Genomic DNA, 16935 nt, shown 5'->3' with positions numbered 1-16935 from the left:
TCCTTTTTTCGGCTCGCTTAGTGCACTTGTTGCGGGCGCCAGAGCGGGACGGCTAGCTGGCACATGGCCATGGGCATGTTCTCCCGCTCCCACTCTCCTATTTGCCCATTCTCCCGGCCTCTCCCCCCATTGATCATGCGTGCCTTTTGCTCCGCTTCTCTGTTTATTATCCTATGCTTAATAACCGCAAAAGTTGTTTGGCTGCCTTTCCTTTCGCTTCGCGGAATTCAAATATTTACTGGAAAATAACGGCGCAGCTTCGCCAGTGTTTGTGTGGGTGTAAAATAGTACACGGAGAAAAACTAGTAGCAATGATCTGCTACCATATTCAAGGATCGATTTGCATGAGAAGATAATATTTTGGAATTGAAAAGGATTTTAAAAATGCAATAACATTTTTTTTTTTTATTTAGCTTTAGCATTGTTTTTAGATTTAGAAATTCCTTATAATTGGTTTTATTGTCTATTTTTTTCTGTGCAAAGTGCGCGGGTGGCAACAACAACTATTCATATTTTTTTCGCCAACTCAGGAAATTTCTACAATTGCTTTTAATTTACGTTTGCCGCGGCTGCTTCCGCTGAAAGAATTTTCGGACTCTCTCTAATTATCTACCTCTCTTTCACTCTGTGACCCCCTCCGCTTGCTCTCTTTTGACGGCGCCTGTTGCAGCTCAGCTTTTGCGATCACTTTGTGTCTTTCTGGGCATTGCCTTGTTGTTGTTGTTTAGTTGCAGCTGCATTTGTTGTTGTTGTTGCTGTTGTCTTCCGCAAAAGCAACAAAAGCAAATCCGTTGACCGACCTTGAGCGCATATTTTCGAGACTTGAGACCAGTTTTTTTTTTTATTTCATGCGTTCTCCACACACAATACACATGCATGCATACATACATGTGTATGCCTAAAATCTGATACAGTAATGTTCGCAAAAAGAAGAATTTGCAAATTTAATTTAATTAAAAAATAATGAATTTGAGATTCTTTTAAAAAGAATGTGAAAATGTGGATTTTTAAATCAATTTTTGCACTAAAATTTGCTAATTAGTTTAATGGATTTCCAGCTAATTTTCTGAGCACAGCTGTTGGAGAAGCGTTGATGACCAGTGGGGCTTACGTTTCCTTTTCTTTAAAGGTGCCCCTGAGCTTATTGGTTTACACTTAATTCCAGTTTATTTTTATTGAACATTTGTTTGTCTCTATGTCACAGACTTGAGACTGTGAGTGCAAGTGCCCTTCTTTAGTTTCTTTTACTTGTTATTAGTATATATTTTTTGTTTTTGCCCTTGGCTTGGCAACAATCTGTGTTTATGTTTTGGTTTCGATGAAATTTGGGCGCTGATAAGGCTACACTCGAGACGGAGAGGCAAACATTTACACTAGTGTCGCAGCCTAGAGTCGGTCTCTCATTTCCAACCGTATTGAATCCATCAACAAATTCCGATTGGCAATCGGACGCTCTTGAGTATCAGCGTTGAAACGTGTCAATCTCAATACCCCCAAACCCCAGACCCCCTTCTTCTGGCTCCCCGTCTAAACATCCTAATTATAGATGATTCTCTTGTCTTTGGCAGTCTGCTTCTTCGTATTCACTCCAGCAGCAGTCAGCAGTTTCTAATTATAGACAATGGAGTAATGAAAACTATTTTAAAGTCACAACAACAACACATAAGATGCACCCGAAGTCGGTTATAAAACATTTATTCTCGTCTTTGTGTTTCTATGTCGGTGTGTGTTTTTCGCCTAATGGAAATGCTGAAACTTGTAAACATGAGCATGGAAAACGGGGAATGGGGGAAATGATGGGGGCTTTGAGACGTATAAGTTTACCTTTACATTAAATTGCATTAGTTTTCCTTTGTAGTTTTGGTGTGTTTAACTTGCGCCAGCCATTATTTTGCTGTGTAAGTAGGGTGTGTCAATGTGTGTCTTGTCTGTGTGTGATTGCAAAATAATTTAAATGCATGCACACATTTCACAACTTTTTCAAAAGTTGAGCAATAGAAGGCTGTGAGAGATTAGAGCAGAGAGGCTTGACAATACAAATATGATTCCAGCTGTGAGAGAGGGGTTCAATCGTTCAGTAATTGCGGGATTTTTGTTGTATACTGTGAAAACCTGTTATTAAAATGTATTTGAAAAGTAAATAATTTCTTGTAAAAGCTTTTATAAAATATATTATTAAAAATACAATCTCAAACTAACCGAAATTATTGTATTCTTATTATTGTTTTAAATTTATTTACTGGTGGAAGTTATACTTAGTATTTTTAGTTTTAGATTTATTATTCTCAATTCGCCATTAAACTTGCTTTTTATGACACTCAACAAAACAAGGCCTGACTAATAAAAGCCTATGAGATCAGAACCTGAATTTAAACTATTGTTTTCCGACATTTAATTCAAGTTTGAGCTTACGCCATGATTTGTGGGTAATTTAAAGTCATGGAAATTGAACAATTGCTGATTACCTCATATGGGAAAAATAAGAGAGAAATGTGATATATGTCTTGTTTGGATCACCCCAATTTTTAAACAGGAATAGTTGTAGTTGAAACATTGGAAATTGCATTAGGATTTCGCTTTGTCTGCCATCTCAGCTCCTGCACGTGACACATCCTTCTTGATATAGAAATCGATACTCGTGACGGCAATAAGCGGGCATTTTATACCAATTATCTCTTATTTCTTTCTTCTCCGCATAGATACAAACTCACACATAGAGATTGTGGCACGCGAGAAATGTCTTTTTGAATGCATGCCGTTAAAGTTTTGCGGCGCATCGCTGCCGGCGTCAGCAGCGGCGCTTCGTTAATCGATTTTTGATTCTACCGAAAAAAAATTAAAACACAAAAATATAAAATGCCAAACCGAAATGGAGAAGTCAACTTGACTGGCTTCCGCTTGCAGCCTATAAATGTGGCCGTGCCTATATCCTCCTCTGTGCCTGTCTGTCGCCTCTGTTGCCAATTTCATTTATCTCTGAGCTTTATATTTTCCTTCCTGCCGCTCTAGATGTAATGAAAGGGTATATCGGAATTAGGGAATTTAACCAGGATTTATTTTGTAATTTTTTGAGGGATCGAAAAAGTATTAAGGTTACAGTTTGCCCTTGTAAGATGCCTTATTTAAATTTGTATATAGTTTGTTAGTTAATATTATACTACTGATAATTATATTATTATTTCTATGGACCCTTTAATTAAAAAAAGAGAGAGTACTATAAAAAAGGGTATCTTTCAGTTGATAATGTATCTTACATTTGCAATAGTCATTGTTGCATTTGCGTTTTATTTTGCCCGAAATATGTGAGTTTAACTTTTGCTTTGCGCTTTGTTTGGTTTTGGCCTGACTTTTTGAGCTCTTTTGCCTTTTTTTTTTGTAACATTTTTTATCCAGAGCCACAGAGCCACGACGAACGATTATTTCATGCTCGCAAGGAAAGTAAATGACCTCTTTGTTGTCATGTTGTCATGGGAAGTCGTCGGGGGGATCGAGCAGCAAGCTCTCTATAGCTATAGGAACGTGCCAGTTTTTGGCCAGCCTTTTCTGGCCAATTTCGTAGAGCACGAAAGTCGGAGGAGCAGCGCCAGAGTAGAGAGTAGAAGCGTAGTAGATGGCACACAAAGAGGCAGCGAAGCATCAAAAATAAAAGCGTCGCCGTCCGTTTGACTTCGTTTGCCACTTAACAACGACCACGACGACGACGACCTCCTCCCCCCTGTTTGCTCCTTGGCTTCTCCGCTCCGTCGCTTCTGTCATGGCACACATTTGCACTTCTCTGACCCCTCGGGAGAGTCCCCCTCTTAACCGATGCTTCCGCCAATAGGCCATCACTTCTCACTGGGCCATGTTTTAATTTTTGCATCCTTTTCGAGTGACAAATGACTACAACAACAAACTTCAAAGCGGCAATAGGAGGAGGAGGCAGACAGGAGTATCAGGAAAAGCGAGGGTCTTAAAATCGAGGTATAGCTTTTCATGCTAAACTGATGCACTAAAAAAAACCAAGGAATTATTAGGATAAAATAGAAAAGAGGGGATTTATATAACTTGATCACATTTCTTTTAAATTATTTATATAAATTCTGGAATTTTCATTTAAGCTTTGAGTTTATATGAAATTATTTGGAAATATTTATGAATATTTAATGTTTTTTCCTCCCTAAATATTTTTCTTTCTGTGCTCTCACTCGAACTCTTTCGCTTTCGGAAGCCACGAACGAGTAGAAGAAGAATGACAATGGCTTTATGTATTTATTTATATACATTTTCTCTCCACTCTTGACTGGGCCTCTTCACCTCACTCACTTCACTCGAAAAAAACTCGAAACTAAAGTTCACTTTTGCATGACAATCAATTTTTCACTCCGAGGAGAGAGAGGATGCCAAGCGGTACAAGGTGAGGGAAATAGGCGGGGAAATGGAGGAGGGAAAATGGGAAGGGGTGCATCAATTGAGGCATGAAAATAAAAGTGGTCAAGGCAGGAGGGTTACAGGGGGAATATGGTAGGGAGAAAGATGTCGCCACAGCGATAGAGGGGAAACATTGTTTTGACTTGTTCCTTGTCTCTGAATCTCCCCATCTACGCTTTGTTGCTATTTTCTCCCCAAGTCAAAAGTCAGTAGAATATATAGAAACTAGAGATATGTTTAAAGTGCACAAAGTTATTTGGAAACTTATTAGTTCTTCGAACTGAGAAAAACTTCCTTTGGTTTTAGGATCATTGAATTTTAGCATGATAAATACAAATCTTCTAAAATATCTAAAATAATCTATTACATTTCGTAAAGTATTTTATGGAATTATTAAACAGTTTTTAGAAAAAACCCCATAAAAGTTTCAAAGGTAGCACTTTATAAGTAAATGCAACCTCTCTGCCTATTACAGTATACACACCTTCATTGTCTTTTTTCCGGTTCCCTTTTTATTGTGAGAACAACTTTTGTGGCACTGCAAGATTATGCAACTGTCTTCCCTCAAAAAGACTCCACCCATTCATCCATCCATCCATCCACTCACTTTCGTTGCTGCAGCACTCCATCCAATCTTCGAGAGAATCTTCAGTGGCGGCTGCTCCCATTTTCCACTCATTGACGTCGCCTAATTAGACTTTCCTTTCAAGAGAGCTTCGCTTGCCAATTTTTTCTTGCTGAGATGGAAAGCAAATCAAAAAAAAAAAAAGGAGAAAACTAAGAAACTGCTACCAAACAGAATTTTCTATGCCTACAAACTTCAAAGTCAAGATTTCGTTGGACTATGCTTCTTTTTCTTAGTTTTGGGATTGTTTTTTTGTACCACCAAACTTGGCTTCTATTGTGTCCCAAATTGTGAAAATGTAACAAAAAGTTTTTTGTCCAATTCGGAAAGTGGAAGTCGTCGTCGTCGTCTTCTTGGAAGTTGTTTGGAAACTTTAAATAGCTTCGGCCACTGCCGCGCTGTGGCTTGTATTATTATATTTGTGTTTTTTCCGTTTCGAGGGCTTTCCCTCCAATTAAACGTTTCCCATTGTGGACTTTTTGTATTGTATAATTAATTTCGATGCTCAAATTTTGACTAATGACCAAAAAGAAAAGAATAGAAGAACGGACAAGATGATTGAAGAGAGTCTAAACAAGTTTTGGGTCAAGTTTCTGAGTTTGGTTTCCTGTTTATTTGGTTATTTTAGTTTTTACCTTATTTTATTGCTTTATAAATGTTAAATGATAATTTTATTTCCTGCTTTTGTCACTTGTATCAAGAGTTTGGATGCTTGCTCTTATTTAAATCGCAAGTTCTTTAGTTCTGTGTTCTCCTCCTCGAAAACAATTGCTTTGTTTAAATTCAATTGATCTTTATTAACTCGAGTGGAGAGAAAAAGTGATGCCAAAGAGGGGAAAGATCACTCGAGGGGTCGCTGCCAACGACTCGTGTAAATTCAAAAAGGGGGAGACAGACAACAAGTTGAACTCCTCCTCGTCGTCCGTCCGTCTCCCTTGTTTTTATTTAATTCTTTATTTGAAGCATTTGCATGACTCTCGTCGTCATCATCCAATTGATCTCCGCCTGCATGCAGCTCTTTAATAATGAGGAGGAAGGAGGAGCTCCCCCAAGGGCAGCAGCAGGGGTGTTGTGTGTATTCTATGTTTGGTTCTTTTATTGCATCTGTGCTGTGGATTATTTATAGAGGGGAGGAAGCAAAGTCGAGAGACTGAGAAGTTCAAGTGGTTGCTTGACTCTCGAGTTGCCTTGCACTTGAGGTTTCTTCACGCCGCTTCTTATTGAATTTTTCCTTGATCTTCTGGGGCTGTATTTATCATGCCATATTTGCTCTATATTTGTGTCAAAAGTTAAGAAATTAATTGTGATGAAGAAACGTTATTAAAAATATTTATTCTTTAAAGTTTCTGAATGGGAAGGAAGCTGTTAGGCATTGAAAAAAGCTTTTTAGAATAACATTTATGTTTATTAAATGTTATATATCAGGGCATTTAAGCTTACAGAATCTTGAAGGTTTTAAATGTATCCCTAGAAACCATCATTTTTGTTTGAGTGTTTAGAAAATATTTATTCTAAAGTCTTAATACTTTTGAAACCCTTTTAACCAGCAATTAAATACCAAACTAAGAGTAAAAACGAACTCTTAAAGTGACAACTGATTGACAAAGTTAAGTTCTTTTCAAGTCTTTGCTGCGAAGTCTCGTCTATAATTCACATCTGCTCCACATTTAAGCCCAAACCGCATTTTGCTGCTACTGCCGCTGTGTCCCACATTCAAAAGTTTCGCTTGCTTGCAGAGCACTCTTAATTAATAATTAAATTAGTGCTTTAAGGCTGGGATACATACATATATATCATCTACATGTCTTTAGTCCACAAGCCGACACAAAACTGATTGGTAGTATATATACTAGAACTTTTTATAAACTCATCTTGCTAATCACATAAGCCCCTTGTTTGAATTTGCATTTTCCATTTAAGTTTATCATTCATTGCAATATGTGTGTGGGAATCGCCTTTTGTGTTTCCTGTGAAAATTCAAATAGAACTCCTAACAAATGACATGCCAATTGCTATGCATGTGGGAGGTGTGCTGTTGCAGAGTGTGTGTGCGTGTGTGCGGTGTGTGTGAAGTTTCTGACGTTTATAAATTAAACAAGCAAAATGCTGAAGCGTCAGCAGAACTCAAACTAAACTGAATGGAGAGCAGCAGAGTAGAGCAGAGCCAGCGGCGGCATTTCCTATTGACTTTGCTAATTGACTGAAGCGAAGGGCAAATGGAAAATGCGGGGGAAAAATAGTGTTACAAAAACCTGGGAACACGGGAACCTGGGAGTGAGGAAAGTGCTCAATAGTCAGGTTCCAAAGTCACACATTCAGACACATTTGTTTTCACATGTGAACAAGTTCAGGTTTTACTGGGGTATTTATTTTGTTTTATATTTTTTATTTTTCACAGCTATAAAAGCACTACGTGGCTTATATTCAGTGTTATTAAAAATTGAATTTAAGAACTTCTTTTTAGCAAAAAGAAATATACAAGTGAATATTTATCTGGCAAAATAATACTCTATTCAAATGTAGAACTAACAAACGTAGAATTAACAATTCAAAACGAAACAAAGCTGCATTTAATTAGTTGAATATTTAAAAAATGAACAAAGCGAAGCTTAGTTTTAGGAATACACTCACCACTGCATTCATTTATTAAGTGTTTCATTTAAATCCCTCTTTATAGTGCGGTTAATATATTATGCACAAAGAACCCTCCCACATCAAGTTAATTAAATAAGCTAACTTGATGTGGGAGGGTTCTTTGTGCATAATATATTAACCTCAAATAAATCACAATAAATGTCTTGTTAATCGGATTTAACAATTAGAAAAAACATACTCAATATTCATAGATAATCATGTTCTTATTGTTGTTGTGAAGCTGTCACAAGTGATCTACAAGAGGAGGCTTGTTCACAAATCACTTTCTAATTGGGCTTATCGGTTAGGTCTCACACATTTTGGTGATTTCCCATTGGGGGCAATCCCCTAGAGAGCATATGTTAATCGTTAGAGATGCATATTCAAAAGATCCAAATACAAAATCCACCGCCTGCACAGATGTCGAGAGATGTCTGGCAGACAAAGAGGAAGCATATATCACCAGAGCGTTGGTAATGCCCAATTTAAATAGAGAGAGAAGAGCAGCAGGCAGGCAGGCAAGCAAGCAAACAGACATTTGATTGCAAAGAAGAGGAGCATTAGGAGGCACTACTCCCCACGTGAAATCAAAACCCACTTGCAGCTGCCAGCTGCCACTGCTGTTCCAGTAGTAGTAGCAGTAGTATCTTTAGCTTCTGCTGATGAGGCGGCTGACGGAGGAGGAACTTCACTTGGAGTTGTAACTTCTTTGAGCGGAGGCGGCGGGGTCTGGCAGGCGGTATGCGTTACACTCGTCTGTCGAAAGATATGGGGGAATCCGGCTGATGAGGCGGAAGTGAAAGCGACCAAGCAGAATTAAACTGCTTCCTCACTTCCTCTTTTCCGACTTTCCAAAGCTCAAGGTTTCGTGCCTTTGGTCTTTAGTAGAGGGTATTATCCGTTTTAAGAGAGATATTTCCATATAAATGTATAATTTAATTAGTGGTTTTTATGTTGCTAATTAATAGAATAAACAAACTTTTTTGAAAGTATGTTTACAAGCTAATGTTATAATCTAATAATTGAACACTTATCATACTTATGTTATCAATTCAATTAGGCTTTTGGTTGTAAATAAATCTTGATAAAATGTGACCATGTGGTCAACAATTTCTAGATAAGTTTTGGTTAGATATTTTTGCCAAAGAGTAGCTTTTAGACTAGCCCTAAAAGTTACCAAGAAAATATAATGATGTCAGGGGAGTTATTATTTAACAAAGAAGTTCTAAGTAAAAATTAGAATAATTAACTTTTCGCTGAATTAAATTAACTCTTTAAAATAAAATCTTAAAGTAAAATCTTACGATCCCCACACTATGAAGGGTAATAAAAATTCCTCTACCTTTTCTCAGTTTCTTACAATTTTTCTTTTATTTTTGCTCAGCCATGTCTGCGCCTTAAACCAAAAAAATTACCGAAATGTGAGCTCAAGTTTTTGGTCAATTTAACACGCCTCGCCATGCTCTGTTTACCACACGCCAAATTGTTGTTGCTTATGGCCAAAATGCGTGCTGACTGACTGACTGACTGACGTAAGGTCAAGGCAACTAAGCCTCCAAATAAAAAATGCCCAAAAATGGCAAACTCAGAATTGTCATCGTCAAAGGTGAGCAGAAAAGTGTAAAGTCAGTGAGTCATTGTATACTCGATCGGTGTACTCGAAAATAACTGAATTACAGACGATGTCTGTCTGAATAACTGTCTGTCTGTCTGGGTTTCCTTATATGGTGACCCACACACACACACACACACATGACATAATTGTCATTATCGACAACAACTGCCGTTGATGAGCGTTAAGTAAGCCAGCCAGCCAGCAAATGGTTTTTAATTGTTTTTGTTGCTCTGCTGCCGCTGCTGACGTGACCAGTTTAGAGCCCACTTTGGTCATGCTATAATTGAGTATTTACTCTCCTCCAACCCCCATATTGCTTATGCAATTCTCACTTCATGTTTTACCATCGCCGGCATTTTCACACGCCCGAAAAAGGGCGATGGAAAACAGGAAAAGTCTCATAGTATATCTGGTCAAATGGATCTACTCTTCCCATTGATTGGGAGATCTACAAGTTTCCAATTTGTTTGAACGCGCTTTCAATTTCATTCAATTGAGTTAGAGACTTTCCTTTATTTGTGTGTGTTGTTTTTTAGCTGCTAATTAAAAGTTTTCAAAAAAAGGAGGAAGAAGTGTATAAATTGAATTTGATTGCTAGATAAAGTCAGTCTGAGTTGATTTTGTGTGACTTTCATTGCCTTTGTTTGTGTCTCGAGTTGAAAAACTGGAACTTGTTGTTAGATTTTGCAATTATTACATGTACGACATGTACTTTTACATCAAACACAACCTCTGTCATATGCATACTTGTCTTGATTTTTTGCTCTGCACAATCTAAAAAAGGGGGTAAAAAACATATGACGCAATCTGCGCAACAATCCAGCGAAATTAGATACCGGCAACACTCGAAATAATGAACTGAAATCACAGTGCAGTTATAGCTATATATGGTTTTACTTGATATTATACCCAGCGAGGTGTGCGCAATCTTTATAGATTATATTTACGGATTGGTTAAGTTGATCTAGATTGAATTCCTCACAGCTGAGTCATTTTGTTGGAAAACAGAGATAAGATGGGTTGTTGTATAAATCCCATACAATGATAAGTAGTGGGAACTGAACATATGGATCATGTTTGCCTCAACCTCATTCCAATCCCAACATTCTTCTGGCCTTTATGTCACTCCATTCATTGGATTTCTTTACACTTGAGGCAAAAGTATCTACAAGATTGCAAATATTAAAGGTTACAAAAATATTTACACATCATTTAAAGGAGATTAAGTGAATATTTTATATTTATTTTACCAATTTCAAAAAGGAAGAGCAAGTATTTAATTAAGAAATTATTAAACTAACTTTATTCGTATTAATTAAAAATATTTATTGTTAATTTCCCACTTCAATCTTGATTATATACATTTTTCCTGTGTACTCTCACACTCTTTTATTTTTCTATAAAAGCAACAAGCTACAAATTGATTAGAATCGCTTTTTATGGTTATTATTTATTCCACATATTTGCACGTACATACACTCTCGCATACCGAAAGCAACATCGCACACAACCAAATTATTTGTTTATTAATTTCATTTATTTGTGAGAGGCCACCAACTGCGTTCGTTTCGCTTTTTATTTCGCATATTTCTACTTTTTTTTCTCTCAATTTTTGCTTTGCCGGCAAGAAGAATCTGTGCGACCTAATGTTGCCTGAGTGGAGAGCTCTTCGAGTGCGGATGATTCATTTTCCAGCAATGTCGAGTACGCTCCCTCCAAGTGGAGAGGAGGCTGGGAGGTATTTCTGCCGGGTGCTCGAACTGGTGTGTGTTGTTTTCTGGTGGCGACAACTTCATTCCACTTCTTGCCACTTTGGATACAGTGAAGTCTACAATGGGTTGAACATTTTGTAGTTATAAGAGTAGAGAAAGATAGCTGGAAACCAGTTTAAATAAATATTTAAAAATTAATAAATTCAGGGATTTAATATAAATATATTTACACGGTTTTATTAGTTCATTTTAATAAGAAAAGGTTCTATACGTTGTCTTTTACGTTTACCAATTTACCAAAAATTTTTAAAAATTAATAAATATATTACAATATTCATACAAAACTCTTTTATAAAGATTTGTAAGTTCTATTGTTTCTTATTTTCTGTTTAAAGGTGGACTTATAAAACTGTTTTATAGGTTTACTAATTTTACAGAAACCTTGAAAACTAAAAGGTATATATATTCCATTTTTTGTTTAAAGGATGACTTATAAAACATACCTTTAGGTTTACTCATTTTCTATAAATTATTTAAACATCTTTTGAACTTGAAACTTCTCTTTTCCGAATGACAACTGTGCAGTATGAATATTTTTTCTCCTTTTCAAACTCCACAACTTGACTATTGCTTGTTATTTTCTCCACTTTGATGGTTTCTCTCTCTATCTCTCTGGCTGTTGTTTTGATTAAACTGCGTTGCTAGGAGCCAGAGAGGAGACCTGACTCTAAATCATGATTAATATCTTATGTAAAGTTGTTCGAGGGGAGAGAGAGAGAGTTCTACTTCTTGGACTTCATTCCGTTGATGGCTCATAACGGTACCGGCTATATTCTAGCATAAATAACAGCATTTTAAGCGTTGCATTCAGCTCCCATCCCATCTCAGTCGATCTTTAATTTGTGCTTAAGGAAAAAATGAGGCAAAACACACACACACTCTGGATGCTGGACAATGGACAAAAGGCATGGCGGCGGCGGCAATATCTTTCTATCCCGCTGAATGGGCATAGAATTGTTTAACTGCTTTTTCTGGTGACCGGCGAACAAAAACCAAAAATCCAGAAAAAAAGGCACTACAAAGACTCAGGCTGAAGCTGAGGCTGAACCAGCTGGAGCTCTCTGAAGCCTCTGTGTTGTAGGCTGCCAAAAGAACAACAACCGGAACAACAATGCGAATCTGGATTTCAGTTTGCTCTCGTGTCTGGCTCGTGTTTGCCTTTTGCCGTTTGGCATTTGAAGTGTTTATTGTCCGAAAAAGTTTTGACAATTCGCTTTTGAAATACTCTCGAGAAAGTGGCATACTCAAAACTATGCTTGGCAGTTGGTTAGCAATGTAAAGAATCAGGGAATAGAGTGGGTTTATAGCTAAAACATTCTATAAACAACAGATTTGAAAGGTGGAAGAATAATACGTTTTTTATAAACAGATTTTATTAAATAAATTAATATATAACTAAAATATAGAAATTTATATATATTTTTAATTGGTTTAAAAATGTAGCTAAAAAGGTGACATTCAATCAACTTTATTTACCAATATTTTTTCTAAAAAAATTAATTATATTTTCTATTTAAATTATAGTGTAACCCCAGTCTCGTTGTTCGTTTCTAGCTTGAGCAATTGCTTGGAAAATTGTTGTCTTTTTGGAGAAGAAATATTGTAGACAAAGTAAAGATTTCAATAGGATTTTAGGCTATAAGACTTAAGAGATTTAAGGTGTTTAAATTTGAGTTAAAGATAAAAAAAAGATGAGAATTTTCTTTAACCTAAAATATATAAGAAACCCCCAAAAAGAAGGCAAAAGAAGATAAAAAGCCATTGCCAAAATTGTATTAGCCGCAACTGCTCCCATTTCCCATTGCTCTACTTTTGGTTCCTTATGCAAATTTGAAGAAATCGCTGTGACACTTCAAGTCTTTGTTTTTTTTTTTTCGGTATTGTTAATTTTATTTATTTTTGTATATATTTTTTTGTTTCCTTATCCCAATGCTTTTGTTGTTGCCTGCTCATTGCCCTCATTTGTCATTTGTGTGTTGGCTTCGGTTCGGTTCGCCGTGGTAATCCGAGATTCTCCTGCTGCCCCTATTCCCGTTCCATTGGTGGTTTTCTGGCCATTTCGTGGCTCATGCCAATTGTTTTTATCGTCGAAAAAAAAAATACGTTGAAAGCGTGCAAATTCGAATGCAAATTTAACACCTCGTCGCCATCCCGTCGTTGTTGACAAATAAAAGAAAAAACAGCAATAAAACGAAAAATACAAGAGGAAACGTTTAACTTTTTTGAAAATTGAGCCGCAAATTGAAAATCAAGACGAGAAGCGAGGCAAAAGTCGGTGGAAAAAAAAAGTGAAAAACTGGGTTAAAGCGAGCATAGAAAATTGAAACTGAAGGCAGTTTGTTGTTCGTTCGTTTTGGGGGAGACGAACCGTTGTTGACCAGGAGACAGACAGACAGATTACCTCACCACATGCATTTAAATATATAGGTGTGTATATATGTATATACTACATAAGCACATCCAACAATCACAACAAACTCGACTGCATTTCGTTGCGAAAGTGAAACTGAATTTGAAATTTTTGTGTAGTCAAAGGCGGCTTCAAAAAATAAGAGCAGAATACAGACCTAAAATAAAAAGCTATATTTTTATAAATTTAATATATCTAATAGGTGTATAATATTATATCTTTAAAGTACAATTTTTTATTCGGGTTGCAATTCTGGTTGCATTTCTTTTGAATTCTCTGAATTACTGATAATTTTAGTTTCAGTTTATTTGCATATTTTTGGCATTATTTATTGATCATATAAGATAAGAAAATGTATATAAAATTTAATATTTACTGTTATCAAATAACAAATTTAAATAAAGCCGCACAACGGAAATACCATCATAAAAATATTCCATACTTCTGATGTAAACAAATAGGACAAATATTCCTGAGAAATTCAAGGCTAAAAAAATAATTTTTATGATTTCTGTGAAATTAGGGGGATACCTTAAAAAAAAATAATAATTTATTTATTTATTTATTTAATGCTAATAAAAAAAAAGAGTTACAGGCAATTCTAAAAAATGAACGAATGAACAGATTGCCTAATTAGGAGATTTCTCCTCCTGCCTCTTACACACATTCTGGATAAACTCTTAGTCATCAAATCGTATAGCCTACGTATACTACTTATAAATAAAAATATTAATAAATTAGGGAAATTTGCAACGGAATTTCTTCAATTAGTCGTAATTTCTCCCCCTTGTCTCTGCCCCTGTTACGCATGCGCCCTGAGCTGGAAAGTCATTTGCTTAAGCCCCAGATTCAAAAGTGAGGTCAGAAGAGAAAAATCCGATGATTTATTTCAGTTTCAGTTCAGTGGGGGTCACAGATTGTTTCGCTTTCAGCTTTTCTCTCTTCGGGTTACGGAATGTGGCGTCGCTTTTAGTTTATTTCATTTCTTTTCAGTTGGTTTTATTGTGTTGTTTTTTTCCCCTGGCTTCCATCAAACAATTAACTATCGTATTTTTTTTTTGTGTGTGTCTACACTTTTAATTGTTGTTTAAACGGGTTTTCGTGTTGTATTTGGCCAACACTTTTGCCAGCTTCCAGTGGCTGCTGCTGCTGCCGCTGCTGCGTTGAAAACCAATTAGGAAATATTTTCGTACTCCCATCCAGCCATTTCTCTCTCTCTCTATGAACGGGTAAATGGTCCTCTCCTTTTTTTTCCTTGCTAATCCGCAGACAAGTTAATCGTTTGTTGACCTCCACGTCAAGGCAATCCAACTGAATGGCTGACGACTCCATACTCCATGGATATGGGACTGGAGATGAGGAGTAAGTGTGTGAGATGCTGGGGTTCCATTGCGGTTTTCGCATATATTTTTTTTTTTTTGCTTTCCTCTTTTGGAAAATTTGCATAACGCGTTGCAGGCGAAAGAAACAACAAACACATTCAAAGTCTAGAGCTATCAAACTAACTTCCATCAGAAGGCATCAGTGGAGGAAGTTCCTCTCTGCCAGTAGTTGAGGAGTATTCCTACTGCAACTGCTGTCTCTGCTGCTGCTGCTGCCAAGTCACCACAAATCAGGCAACATTTTCCAAGTCTGTTTGTCTGGCTCTCATCTGCCGTCTGGCTTAGTCGTCGGCTTATCTAACCAGTTATCTCAAAACTGAACGGTACTAACTAAGATATCTGCTTATTCTTCGCACTCATCCCGCCGTTTAGTTGGGGGCCTTGAGATATGCGGAAAAAACTTTGCTAGTTTGCAAAATACTTGATGCTTCTGGTATTTGTCATCCAAGAAGCTTGAGGCTTAAGAAAAACTAAATAAAGTTGCTTTATCTAGAGTGATTTAGGATTATTTGATAAGACCAGAAGCATAATCTTTCTCACAACACTAAGTTTCTTTATAGTTTCTAAAAAGAAAGAGTAAGACGATTTTAAAAATTAATTTCTATTCACTTTATAATTTATAGAAATTTCTGAAGCACTTACCTGCTCTTTCATATTTTTTCCGCTACTCTACCAATTAATTTAGGAGAAAATATATACGCATAAATTGCTAGTTAACGGATATGCTAAGAGTAATAAAAAAAATAAAAACCTTTGAGAGCGCAACGCTTCTTATGCTTGGCTTGGCCCAAAGTTTTCGGTTGCATTGCACCAATTTGGCTAACAAGCAGCGAGCAGCAAAGAGCAAGAGGCAAAAGCAGGCACCAACACCACCAACAACAAATAGCAATAATAATATTGCATTCTCAACAATTTTCTGTGATTCTCTATTTTGTAATTCAACGTTTTCTCCTCCTCTCTTTCGTTTCAGACATGGCACAAAACGTGTTTCAAATGCACAGAGTGCGGCATGGCGCTCAATATGAAAACCTACAAGGGCTACAACAAAATGCCCTACTGCGAGGCGTAAGTATAACTATAGTTTTTACCCCTAGACCCCTTAGAGCCCTTATACCCCTTTTCATAAAAGAATTGCACTTGGAAAATAGCTAAGCTTTAAACATTTATTAAAAATACGTTTTCTACATTCCTCGAGGCTAAAACTATTTAAATTTAAACATAAAACCTATCCTTAGAATTCCTACTTTCCTAAACAATAATAATATAATTTTTTCTAAATATTCTTTAAGAAATATTCTATCCCCCTGTTTAATATTTTCTCCAAGTGTAATGTGCATTCTAAATCTCCCTGACAAACAATTGTGTGGAACACACAGTGGGGGCAATCACGTTAAGGCTTATCGCACCCACTCGGAATGTGATGGATCGCAGGGGGAGTTTCAGGGAGGATGATCAACCTTGATTTGCTTCACCTGGCAATCTTCATTAGCGTCGTTTATCTAATCGCTCCAGGTGAAGATAGTGGGCGCGGGTTGGTGGACATTTGTAGATAACGTTTAAATTCACTGGAAAATTGCAAGAAACTTTCAAAAGTGGGTAACCCCCGGCCGCCAAAGGGGGAGTTAAAAAAAAAGTGCAGCAGCTTGCTTGCCTGAGTTCGGGTGTAGAGGATAAAGAATGCGGAAATGCAGTTGTGGGCCACGAGTGGTACCCATTCCAGTTCACCCGGTGAACTAGTTAATTTGTTTTTAGATAACATCACCTGGCAAAGGTTTATGGCCTCAAAATAATATTATTATTAGCAGCTAATAGGGGGAATTATGATTAGAATGAAATGTTTGATTATTTTGCTTATTGAATAAATATGGGAAAGCAATCTGAAATGTTTTTATAGTGATTAAAATTGGTTTATTAAGATAAATTCTATTAATTAAGGAATCTATCTAAATTACTTATTTCTTAATATTATTTTATTTTTTAAGGTAAAAACCCTAAAGAACTAGTTTACTAATTCTGAATTCACTTGCTCAACGCTGCCATTAAGCGTTTTCCTGTTTCCTGCTGCGGTTTTTCACTCGCGATTCGCT

General features: G+C 36.6%; 1 protein-coding gene across 3 annotated transcripts in view; it reads left to right on the top strand.

Moving 5' to 3' along the window:
* The window catches only part of Lasp (LIM and SH3 domain protein Lasp), a 29091-nt gene that overhangs the window by 927 nt on the left and 11229 nt on the right, over positions 1 to 16935 (top strand). For all 3 annotated transcript variants that reach the window (XM_017174271.3, XM_017174272.3, XM_017174273.3), the window contains exon 2: positions 15819 to 15913. In XM_017174271.3, coding sequence (XP_017029760.1) covers positions 15819 to 15913 — 95 coding nt within the window. The remainder of the gene's footprint in view (positions 1 to 15818; positions 15914 to 16935) is intronic.

The sequence above is a fragment of the Drosophila kikkawai genome, chromosome 3L (assembly GCF_030179895.1).
Source record: "Drosophila kikkawai strain 14028-0561.14 chromosome 3L, DkikHiC1v2, whole genome shotgun sequence".
NCBI classification, from domain to species: Eukaryota; Metazoa; Arthropoda; class Insecta; order Diptera; family Drosophilidae; genus Drosophila; species Drosophila kikkawai.
This window is presented reverse-complemented; position numbering and strand designations above follow the sequence as displayed.